At 39.8% G+C, this 12,333-nt stretch overlaps 1 protein-coding gene and 1 pseudogene across 2 annotated transcripts in view; one reads left to right on the top strand and one right to left on the bottom strand.

Annotated features, from left to right (window-relative positions):
* The window catches only part of SRGAP1 (SLIT-ROBO Rho GTPase activating protein 1), a 284,228-nt gene that overhangs the window by 160,950 nt on the left and 110,945 nt on the right, over window positions 1-12,333 (top strand). For both annotated transcript variants that reach the window (XM_040491526.1, XM_040491525.1), the window contains exon 4: window positions 5,649-5,711. In XM_040491526.1, coding sequence (XP_040347460.1) covers window positions 5,649-5,711 — 63 coding nt within the window. The remainder of the gene's footprint in view (window positions 1-5,648; window positions 5,712-12,333) is intronic.
* Window positions 6,839-7,431, bottom strand: LOC121040828 (actin-related protein 2/3 complex subunit 3-like; annotated as a pseudogene).

Genomic DNA, 12,333 nt, shown 5'->3' with positions numbered 1-12,333 from the left:
ATGATGGAATGATTAGTGAAAAATAGTGGACATATTGGCAACCATAATAGAAGAATGGTTAATATACATTCACTGGGTAGTTATTATGAATCCAATAATGATGGTTCTCAAGTATGTAAGTACATGGAGAAGTGTATGGTAATTGGAAAAAAGAATAGAAAAAGATACTTCATTATTACAGAACGATTACACTGCAGACCTATGTTTAGAGAAATAAATTTGAAGGAAATGAAATTATAATGGTGGTAGGTGTGTACCTCTGTTCTCTATTTTTTAATATTCTTCAATATACTCAATTTTTATATGGAAAAAGGTAACCACTTTGGGATGGTTTGAACTTATGTTTGATGTATCTGAAACATCAAAGTGACAAACAGAAAAGAAATAGGCTTGATATTCTACTCACAGAGACACACATCAGAGACAGTCAGTAAATGTCAACTGTATTGAAGCTGTAACCGTTTTCCATCCCCTTGGGTAAGAATATCAGGGTTTCGTTGTAATGTATGGGAAGTTTTACCATCACTGGAACTTACATAGACTCGTATTAATGGGGGGGGGGGGGTGGGAACCAATTCTTCATGTTCCCAACTTCGTACCTGAAGCAGATGAAGCGACTCCCCTGCCCTGTGCAAAAGTAATTTTAATCCACCAATCTCAAGTAACGTAGAAAATACGTGATTTCAAATGTATATCCTTTTATATAAAGTCATTCTTTCCTCTTGTAAGGGAACACTGGTTGCTTTTCTTAATACTGAGGTATCATTTTTCCTAGTAGTTCTTGTTCAAGGATCAAGGGTCTGCTTCATTGTTTTCACATTTCTAATGAAAAAGAAACCAGAGGCATATTTAACCTATTGAATTTTTATGGGCTTTGAAAATCCAGGTATTTTCTAATTGGAGGGTTTCAGTTCATTAGTCTAACATTGCCACTGCACTAACTGTGTGCCACAGTAGGCGGCTTAAGGTTATTTCTTTTGGGGTCCAGGGTAGTATTTTGAAGAAAGGATTGTTATTCACTGTTTATATAATAATTTGGAGACATGCTTAAAGTTGAAGTGGGGCTAACATGAGGTGATCCAATCACTGTTAACATGCCACAAGCACAAGCACCATGACCCCAGCACTCAAGACAAGGACTTGATGTTGCATCCAGCCCACGTATCCATGCTGCACTCATTAGTCACATGAACTCGGGCTTCGCAGCACAGTCCAGTTCTTTAACCATCTTTGCTGACTAAAGAAGTCACGGTGGGAAGACAGTAGTTAATTTTGGAGTTATTTACTAGACCGTGAAGATTTAAAACCAACAGGTAGCAACTTTAGTGATGTGTCATGGGTATAGCCAGGGCTTTACCGACCTGAAAGACACTCCCCGCCAACTTTTGAGAAAAATCTAAAATTCCCCATGGGAACCAGGATCCTTAAGGGCCTCTTTCATGATTTGTATATATCTTTTCATGTTAGCTTGAGGAAATGTCCATTTGCCAGTGGATGTTTTATTTGGGGGGAAGGGGTGGTACCTAGCACACATTACATTTTTTTTAAGTTTATTTAATTATTTTGAGAGAGACAGGACATGAGTGAGTGAGGGGCAGAAAGAGAGAGAGAATCCCAAGTAGTCTCTGCGCTGTCAGCACAGAGCCCAACACGGGGCTCAGACTCACAAACTGCAAGATCATGACCTGAGCTGAAGTCAAGAGTCAGATACTTAATCACCTGCGCCACCCAGACACCCCATTAGCAGATGTTTTATTAATTCATCGCGTATTACTAGTAGTAGGACTTCCATGAAAATGGAATACGGAAAGGTAAGGTTACTTAACGTACGTATGGGGAAGGGAGTATGGCTGGAGCACAATACTTGGGACCCTTCCAAATGAGGCGCCATTTGGAGGGATCTAATAACCACGGCAGAGGGACATCAAAATCAAATCAACCAGTGTCTGCCCAGCCCTTTCTACATGAAAGTCAATGCAGCAAGTCTCCTTAGAGACCAAAAGAAGGAGAAATATGACGTGGCCTTTACGCTTAAGGAAGTTGCCATTACAAATAGTGTCTGGGAAAGAAATAATTGTAATATTTAAGGAGTGTTTACTGTGTGTTAGATATCGTTCTTAGTGCAATGTGTGTGCCATCTGATTAATGCTCTCATCAACCCTATGAGATAGGTGCAATGACTATATTCCTTTTACAGATCTGGAAACTGAGGCTCAAGGGAATCCAAGGTCTTTGAAACTTAAGACCCAGGTGTTCTGACTCCAGAGCCCTTGCTTTTAAGTGTTATGCAATACTACCTCTCAGACAAATTTTTCATATTTCAGGGCCTCTGGGAAAAGGTGAAAGAGAAATGTAAGAGTATGCTTGGGAGAGCACATTTTGTGATGCCAGATTTCTTCTACCTCACCACCTGAAATCTTGTAAAATGTGAAATACACAAAGAACCTTCTTGCTTGTTCTAAGATACATGACCTAGGATAGCTTGGGAGGACTCCTATCACCCCAAATTTCAGTCTTTAATCTGATTCTAAATATTCTTGTTCAGGGCCAATCAGACCGAAGGGACTTTCTGTTGTTATTGTCCTGAGCCTTTGCCAAGAAATACTTTATTTTTGGACCTCCTACCTGAAATGTGGTCAGCTGAGCAGAGTCTGTTGGTGGCCTTTGATCCCATTAGAGGGTTCTGAATCAGTGACCCAGATTCTCGAGTGAAACTTGATATTAAAATAATACCAAACTGAAGTCCTAGGAGATTCCAGTGTAATGTATACAAGTCAGAATAACCAAGACTTGGGGAAAATAAAACGAGTTTCAGGTGGCTTCATTTGCTCACTTGTGGCTTGCCTTTCACTCTTGAGTGACTCTTAACCCACCTCTTCACATATCAGGGACACAGCAAAACATAAAGTCTCTAACTCCAATTTAAAGATTTTAGAAGCTGGCAGAGCTTGGTAAGCAGCAGTACTGTATCACGTAAAAAGACCTAGTGACAAAGGCTGCTAATGAATTTGCATTTCTCCAAGTTCAGGTACTGCTCTGATGTCATCTTCCCACACTGTTTTATCTTTCGGAGATTTTGCTTCATCACACTTGGCCTTTTTTGAGGGAAGCCTGACCCAGTGACCTTGCATTTGCAGATGGGCTGTATTTCATCTAAGTCCTAATATTTCCTTACAAGTGGCCTGTGGGCCTTTCCTTTCCATCCTCTCCTCAGTGGCCAACCTTCAGCAGATGTGGTAACTAATTCAGCTCTTACTCAGACGCAGTATTTCAGCTTCTTTACAGATTTATTTAGCAAGCGTTCATTGGAAGCTTCCCATGTGCCCCAGCAGGACCTGGTCTAGTGGGGGAGGGAATGTCACCTTAAATACCAAACTGTTGGTGCCTCCTCTGCCTCCCCCTAGTTCTAGCCTGGTTGCCAAGCACCGTGCAGGACAGCAGAGTCACAGAGCTGATAAAGATGTGGCCCTTACCCCTGATGCTAGCACTCCAGTGGGAGACACATAAATGATCCAGTGGGTGTGGTCGTTCTTGATTCAAACTGTAGGTTAAGCCACACTACGTTTTTTTTCCATTCTCTGTAGCAGACTACATAATGAACTCAAAACAGGAAGAAAAGTAATTTGGATACATGAATGCCTTTAAAATAGCTTGTCGATTTTGCTGGGGAAAAAAAAGATTCAAAAACTCCTATATCAAACTCTTAGAATTAGCCTAGGGAAGACTATTTTAAATGCTGGTTATTTACCAATTGAGTGGAAAAGGAGAACTCTTTTTCATTGTCATGAAAATAATAAATGCAGATGAGCACAGGGTGATGTATGGAAGTGTTGAATCATTCACTGAATTGTACACCTGAAACTAATATTACACTGTATGTTAACTAACTAGAATTCAAATAAAAACCTAAAAAATGCAGAAGCAAAGGTATATGGACTGTAAGTGGCCTTACCATTGCACTGCTTTGAAAATGCTTTCTTTTATTTTTTTTTTAATTTTTTAATATTTATTTTTGAGAGAGAGAGAGAGCATGAGCAGGGGAGGGGCAGAGAGAGAAGGAGACAGAGAATCCAAAGCAGGCTCCAGGCTCTGAGCTGTCCACAAAGCCTGATGCAGGGCTTGAACCCACCAACTGACAGACATGACTTGATACAGTCGGACGCTCAACCAACTGAGCCACTTAGGCACCCCCTGAAAATGCTTTCTTAACGCTAAAATTGTAGTTAGTCACATAGTTCCTTGGAAAGGGAGAGTTAATTTCTGTTTTGATTTCTAACTTAGCTTTTTGGGACTCACACTGCAAGATTTCTCTGTGACATCTCCGTCAGATAGGATGCTGGAACTCATCTTTTTTAGTGATGTTAGTTTTGCAACTCAACTTCTGAGCAAGCACGATGCTTCACCCGGCTTGCTTTTTCCTCTCTCGTCTTGATAAAGTCTGATTCAGATGGTTTACAAGAGCCATTCAGACTCTCTACTTATTTGCCTCTCTCCAGCCTATGGTGACAATTGGTGCACACACCCAGTACTTAGAAAGGCCATTTAACTAGAATCAAAAAGACAATAACAACTGTTAACAAGATGTGGAAGAAGGTGTGCACTGTTGGTGGAAATACTAATTGGTGTAGCTAATGAGGAAAGCAATGTGGAGGTACCTCAAAATATTAAAAGTGGAGGGGCACCTGGCTCAGTAGGTGATGCATGCAACTCTTGATCTTGGGGTCATGAGTTAGATCCCCACGTGGCATGTAGAGATTACTTAAAACTAAAACCTTACAAAAAATTAAAAATAGAATTATCATATGATCTGGTAATTCCACTACTGGTTATTTGCCCAAAGAAAATGAAAACACTCATTTGAAAAGACATACGCACCTCTGTGTTTATCGTAGCATCATTTACAGTAGCCAAGATGCGGAAGCAACCCAAGTGTCCATTGATAGATGAATGGGTAAAGATGTGGGGTGTGTGTGTGTGTGTGTGTGTGTGTGTGTGTGCGCGCGCGCACGCTGGAATATTACTAAACCATAAAAAGGATCAGATCTTGCTATTTGCAACAATATGGATGGACCAAGAGAGTGTTATGCGAAGTAAATTAAGTCAGACAAAGAAAGACACATACCTTATGATTTCACTTGTATCTGGAATCTAAGAAGCAAAAGAATCAAACAAAAAGCAGAAATGGACCCATAAATACACAGAACAAACTGGTGGTTGCCACCTGGGAGACAGGAAGGAGATGGGCAAAATGGGTGAAGGTGAGTGGGAGATACCGGCTTCCAGTTATGGAATGAATAAGTTGTGGGGAATGAAAGATACAAATAGGGAATGTCGTCAGTGGTGTTGTAATAGCATTGTGAGGTGACAGATGGCGGCTGCACTTGTGGTGAGCATAGCATAACCTTTAGAGATGTTGAATCACTATATTGTACACCTAAAAGTAATGTAACATTGTGTGTCAACTATACTTTAATTGAAAAGAAAGGGCAGTTTGGTCAAAACTGTTTCTTATATTAGGGCTATGCTGGCCTTCTCTTGTATTATATACATTGTTTTATTTTCAGTCAGTGGACTTTTTAAGATGTAAATAATTTGGAAACAAGTTTCTGTTACATTTTTAAAGATTCTTAATTTTTTCTTAATTGTAGAGCAAAGAGATTGCATTCCAGCTTCATGAGGATTTGATGAAGGTTCTTAATGAACTCTATACGGTAAGCACATAATCTTTCTTCTTTTGAAAGAATCTTTGCTTGGGAATTTTGGTTTGCAGAAACAGTGCTCTGATTCGAATTCATTCCAAGCTAGGGTGTTGATGGATACTTCTCTGGTTGAAATGTTGATCCAAGTGGATAGATGCACACTACTACGGTCTTATGCTACTCTCTCCGTTGGGGAGACTGTGTTCAAGTAAATATGCATATGCAGTTAGCACACTTTAAGAAACTAGAGTTTAGATGTCCCTGTAAGATTATGTTTGTAACATAATTGGATAGTTGGATTATATGTGATCTATACGTATATTTAATGCCAGAATATTTTGATTTAAATTGTTGCCATTTTTTTAAAATGCCCATTTATTTGAGAGAGAACTCGTGAGTGTGAGTGGAGGAGGGGCAGAGAGAGAGGGAAGGAGAATCCCAAGCAGGCTGCATGCTGTCAGCACAGAGTCCAACATAGGGCTTTCTCCCAAGAACGATGAGATCATGACTTGAGTCGAACGCTTCACCAACCGAGCCCCTGAGGCATCCCAAATTGTTACCATTCTTGCATTAGCCATTCCAGGATTTGAGCAATTTAGAGTTGCTTTTATTCTGTTACTTTAATTTTTATTCCCATTTCAGTTAAATTGTTTGGTTAATGACCTAATATATTAAAATTACTTTTGGGGAGGTATCAGTTTTCCTTCTTGGCAATAATTTCCTTTTTTGAATTTAAATTTTATTCAGGTTACTGTATATAATCATAAGAAATTAAATAATTTAAAGCTATTTTATTTAAAAAAAAACAATGAGGTTGCGAGTTGGAGTTAGTCCTATGTCTGTGTAAAATTTTTTACGCTTAATGATCATTTTTTCTTACATGGAATATTAGAAGTTCCTTTATTATTACCTGTTCTTATTAAGCACCAGCTTAATACCACAGAAAATTTCAAATCACCCTTTGGCAATTCATTCTTCCCTCCCCTACCCAAATTCTTGATAAAGAGCTCTTCGAGTGAATACATGCTCTCTTCTGTCTTCTGTATAAAACTTTATGAAATAAAGGCAAATTACCGTGTACCTCTTGCTGTAAAATGCTGCCCAAGGCTGTGGAAAAACTGGGTCTTCCCAGGCTCCTTTTACTCTTCAGGTCCTGAAAGACTCTTGTTCATAAATTGTCTCTTCACAAAGCAAGTCCACCACGTGCTGAGGATCAAAAACTTTCTCACAAAGTCTCAGCCCAGTCTCTTGTCTCGGCTACTATAAGTAGGCTCCTTATCACCTCATCTTCCTGTTTGTTTGCAGATTTGGCATAAATTGCATTAAGTGGAAAATCGGGCTCTCCAAGAATGGGGAAATTAGTGATTCCCAGCAGATACATTACTTTCTCATCTTGGCCTTTGGAGTTGCATTTTTGGAGTTTAGACACTCAGAAATGTAGAGATTGTATATATCAAGGTTCTATCAGCTTCATTCTTAATGAATTCATTCATTCATTCATTCTTGAGAAACACCTTGGCCTTGAAGTCATAGATGGCTTCATCCACAATTCTGTATCATTTGTGTCTCCAGGGGCAGGTCATTTGAACTGACTTCTAATAGGCAACAGTGCCGTGTTCCCAATGAGTTTGGTGTCAGGGTCCATGAGGGAAGAGTGGTAAGCCAGCATCTTGGCGGTGCTGGGCTTCAAGCTAGATGAGGAGATTGGGTTTAGAACGCAAAGCTGCTGGTCCGGTGGCCCACATGGGCAATGATCTTTCATTATTAAATAAAAATTCCTTCTGGAGGAAGTCGATGAGTTTTTATTTTATAAGAGAGAATCACATAATGAGAAGTGAATAACACTTGTTCTAGCTATAGATATTTGCATTTTTGCACAAGATTATTTGAATTTTTATTTATAGGCAAATCAAACCTGAAACATTATTAACATGTTTCTTGATTTACAGGTTCCATTTGTTCTTAAAAAGCCATGTGTGTGAAATACAATTTTGTAAATTGTTTTTAATGCTCCATTGATACTTGCTAATTGAAAGACACTGTAGTTTTAAGCTTTTATAAAGTGAGTGATAGTCTTATAAAATTCGCTTTCCAATTTTTTTGTACATGTGTGATAAATTTGTATTTTTAATAGCACATTTGCTACCCCTGTACTTAGGAATTAAATTGACAATTTCTATTTGTTAGTTCCTCCTTAAGGAACTTTTAACTTTGCTTGCCAAAGCCTCTTTATAAGGTCATATCCTCTAACAAATTCCTAATGAAAGGGAGTTTTTGATGATAAAGGCCATTTATTAGCCCACGCTTTGTGTGATTTGTTAATTTCTGGTAACCTAAGTTAGCCAACCATTTCTAGATTTAGAATTCAGAATTTAGATTTAGAGTTTAAAAGGTTAGTGAGCATCATGCCTCTGAACTATCCAAAGAAGAAACTCTGTATCATCTTTCATTGAACTGTTTTAAGATGAGAGCTTTATGACACTTTCCTTGTGGTTCCCATTGCTTGGATGTTGTTTTACCTAGAAATATAAATCATTCTCTAATACTTTAAAAAATAAATCTGCTGGTCATCACATCATAGACAGGTGCCTGCTGATGATGGTGTGAAACTAGTAGTACTAATCAAAGCAACCATGGCAAAGACAAGCTTAATTGTTGAATAGGAGGAAAACCAGTAGAATGCTGTGAAAATTTTTTTCTCCGTGAAGGATGTGTATGGTGAAATTTCTCCTAGGCTCAGACTGTCAAATGTACTTAGACATTTATCAGACTCTGTGTAGATGAATCAAGTAAGCTGACTCCTCAAAACTCTCATCATTGTCAGTCTGAAAGCCTGAAGGAGCCAGGTTCTAGAAAAGACCACTGGAGTTTGAATGACCCTGTCAGGGTCGTTTAACCTCTCAAAGTCAGTTAAGGACCTAAGGGGTAGAGGAGATGAGGTTTTAATTAGGTAGTCTGTAGATCACTTTGAACTCTTGTGAAAAAATTTTATCTTAAGCAGAGAGCATGCTCATCCAAGATCAGAGGTCTTGTTCCGTAGGAAAAGACCTTCACATTACTTTCACATGCGCACACACACACATACACACCCACAGTGTTTACTATAAAAGAAGAAGGATGTTTGGTCTCTCCTGCACTTTAAATTCAGATACACAGGGGCGCCTGGGTGGCGCAGTCGGTTGAGCGTCCGACTTCAGCCAGGTCACGATCTCGCAGTCCGTGAGTTCGAGCCCCGCGTCAGGCTCTGGGCTGATGGCTCAGAGCCTGGAGCCTGTTTCCGATTCTGTGTCTCCCTCTCTCTCTGCCCCTCCCCCGTTCACGCTCTGTCTCTCTCTGTCCCCAAAAAAATAAATAAACGTTGAAAAAAAATAAATAAATTCAGATACACAATTTCTGTCTTGTTCTGATAAAATCTATTCATTATACATACTCAGTTTACATTGATAAAGAAAAGGTGAGGAGTGTTTGTACTGGGCCAGGAATTGGGGGGAATGTGGTTGAGGGTCCTTGTGCAGCCACTGACTGGTCATGCACAGATGACCTTCTGAGTTGCATCGTGCATGGAATTTTGTACAACTGATGGTATAATAATGATCAGTGAAGCGACAAGTATAAAATACATAGCCTTAAGAAACTGAGGTTGCTGTTTAAGTGCCTTTTCAGACAAATCTTCACTCCTCCCTTTTTTTCATTTCTTGATATTCCCTGGGCATCAAAAATATTTTGAGAATTACCTTAACCTCCTTATACCAGCTTAACTTGAAATTACAGTCAACCTTAGTGGTGAGCTGCAGCCTTGTTTGTGGACTTTGATTCCCAACAATATTTCTCCCAGAGGCCTCTTGGTTATTCCAAACATCCTGTGAGAAGAGTTTGTCTTAAATAAAATACGGACACCCAGAAAGAGTAGAAAGAGATGCCTTATGATCATTTATAGCTTAGAATGAACCATGTTTTATCAGATCCTTTGAGTACAGGTTGTGTGCATCGGGCATGAATGCCTGGACTTCTGAGCAGGGAGGGGGCAGAGAGATGGTGCTTTCTGGAAGGGGAGCAAAGGCTTTGAGGACATGCATCTCCTTTTCCATATTTTTTCCTCAACCTTGCCTTTATTTGCAGAAACATGGCTTCAAAATGGCTTTGAGCCTCCATTTGGATTCTTACACCACCACAAGGGCCAGCCAAAGCAGTCAGGATTAGTTTGGCCTTGAGGAACAGAGATACTCAAAATAATGGTGGAAGCAAATTAGAAGTTTATAATCTCTCACATAAAAGAAGTCAGTCCCGAGGTTGGCAGCCTTGTGTTGGCATGGAGGTTACATAAAGCCATCCAAGAATCCGGCTTCTCCTAACCCACTGTTCTGAGAAATCTGATTGTAACCTTAGTCCTTATATTTACAGTAGTTGCTGGAGCCCCAGCCGTTGCATAGGTGTTCCTGAAATGGAGAAAGGAAACACGAACAGAATGGAGAAAGGAAAAGAGGGCAGGCAGGCCTCCTGTCTCTTAAGGAGAGTTAATGAAAGTCCCGTGTGAAATTTTCACGTAATGTTTCATTGGCCAGAACTTAGAACAGGATTCCAGCGGCTGTAGGGAAATCAGGGAGTTACAGCCTTGTAGGTGGCCAGCTCATTGCTAACCAGTTACAGATCAGAGGTTCTGTTTCTTTGAGAGAGGGGGAGAGAGATTTATAGGTAACTAGCCACGCCTGTCAGAGTAGCTAACATTTACCTCATGCTCAGTAAGAATGTGCTGGTTATTGTGCTAATAAGCACATTACTTGCATTAAGTAATGTGATCCTTATAGCATCTGTCTGAGGTAATTACTATCATTTCCCCCCTTTTACAGATAAGGAAACTAAGGCTCAGAGAGGCTTGACCCAGGTTGTGCAATAAGTAATGGAGTAGAATGTCAAGTCCAGGTCTGGCCTTCCGGTCATTTTATCTCTATTTTCGTAGTTTGGGGACAACCATTTTCTAACAAAGATCTCTAAATGTTAACACCTCCCTAACAACACACAGCACTAAGCAGTTTATTACTTGCTCATTTGTACTTTTAGAGTCAGTGGCATTAATGTTGCTTCAACAAAAAGGTAAAATATTGAACATGTGCCTCAATGGCAACCTGTACTTTTTAGAAGTATTAATTTAAAAAAAATCTTTTTTTAACATTTATTTATTTTTGAGAGACAGAGAGAGACAAAGCATGAGCAGGGGAGGGGCAGAGAGAGAGAAATACACAGAATCAATCTGAAGCAGGCTCCAGGCTCTGAGCCTGTGGGCACAGAGCCCAATGCGAGGCTCGAACCCACGAACCGTGAGACCATGACCTGAGCCAAAGTCGGATGCTTAACCAGCTGAGCCACTGAGGCACCCCTAGAAGTGTTCATTTAAATGATCTAACAGATGGATTCATTGGGCTAAAAAGTGAAAGGGTGAACCAAGATCCTCAGACTCCCTGAGTCTAATCCACTAACTTCCTTTTGCATTTCACATTTGAAAGAGAACTAAGTAGGTTCTAAAAGCAGGGAGAAATGGGTATTGAGGAGGGCACCTTTTGGGATGAGCACTGGGTGTTGTATGGAAACCAATTTGGCAATAAATTTCATATATTGAAAAAAAATGAAAAAAAAAAAATAAAAAAACAAATAGAAAAAAAAAAAACAAAAAAAAATAAAACAAAAGCAGGGAGAAGGCTGTGCTAAAACAAGGCAAAAGTGGATTGTACCAGTAGTCAGCAAACATCTGTTTGAATCCAAGCTCACTTAGTCAATCTGGGAATCTGTATTAGCGTGGGTTCTTCAGAGAAAGACCTGGTAGAAGATTTAGAGAGAGAGGAGAGAGACTGAAAGACTGATTATAAGGAATTGACTCATGCAGTACAGAGGCTGAGAAGTCCCATGATTTGCAGACATGAAACAGCAAGCCAGAGAGTGAGGGTATAGTTCTAGTCCAACTCTGAAAGTCTGAGAATCAGAAGACCCAATGATAGTGTAAGTTCTAGCCCAAGTTCAAGTCCAAAGAGGAGGATTGTGTCTCATCTTGAAGACAGGCAGAGAGAGCAAATTCTCTTTCTCAGCCCTCCTGTAGTATTCAGGTCCTCACCAGATTGGATGAGGCTCACCCACATTGTTATGAAGACTGATTGATTTATTCAGTAAACATTTTTAAAATGCCTACTACATGGGGCTTAACTGGGTGACTCAGTTAAGCATCCAACTTCAGCTCAGGTCATGATCTCATGGTTCGTGAGTTCAAGCCCTGCCTCAGGCTTTGTGCTGACAGCTCAGAGCCTGGAGCCTGCTTCAGTTTCTGTGTCTCTCTCTTTCTCAAAAATAAACATTAAAATTTTTTTTAAATAAAGTGCCTACTCCAGTGCCAGGCTCTTTGGGATATACTGGGGATATACAGGTGAGAATAAAAATAAACCACATGCTTCCTATCAAAGCACTTATATTCTGGTGAGGAGAAACAGACAGTAAACAAATGTATAGTATGGCAGGTGTAAGTGCTACGAGGAAAAGTAAGGCTGGGATACACATAAGGCGTTCAGAACAATACCTGGAACATAGTAAACACTTAATAAATGTTCCTTATTAGTGTCACCTGGTGGTGTCATCCCCCCCTTCATCATCA

Source organism: Herpailurus yagouaroundi, unplaced genomic scaffold (genome assembly GCF_014898765.1).
Source record: "Herpailurus yagouaroundi ecotype Mexico unplaced genomic scaffold, PumYag 182, whole genome shotgun sequence".
Lineage (NCBI taxonomy): Eukaryota > Metazoa > Chordata > Mammalia > Carnivora > Felidae > Herpailurus > Herpailurus yagouaroundi.
This window is presented reverse-complemented; position numbering and strand designations above follow the sequence as displayed.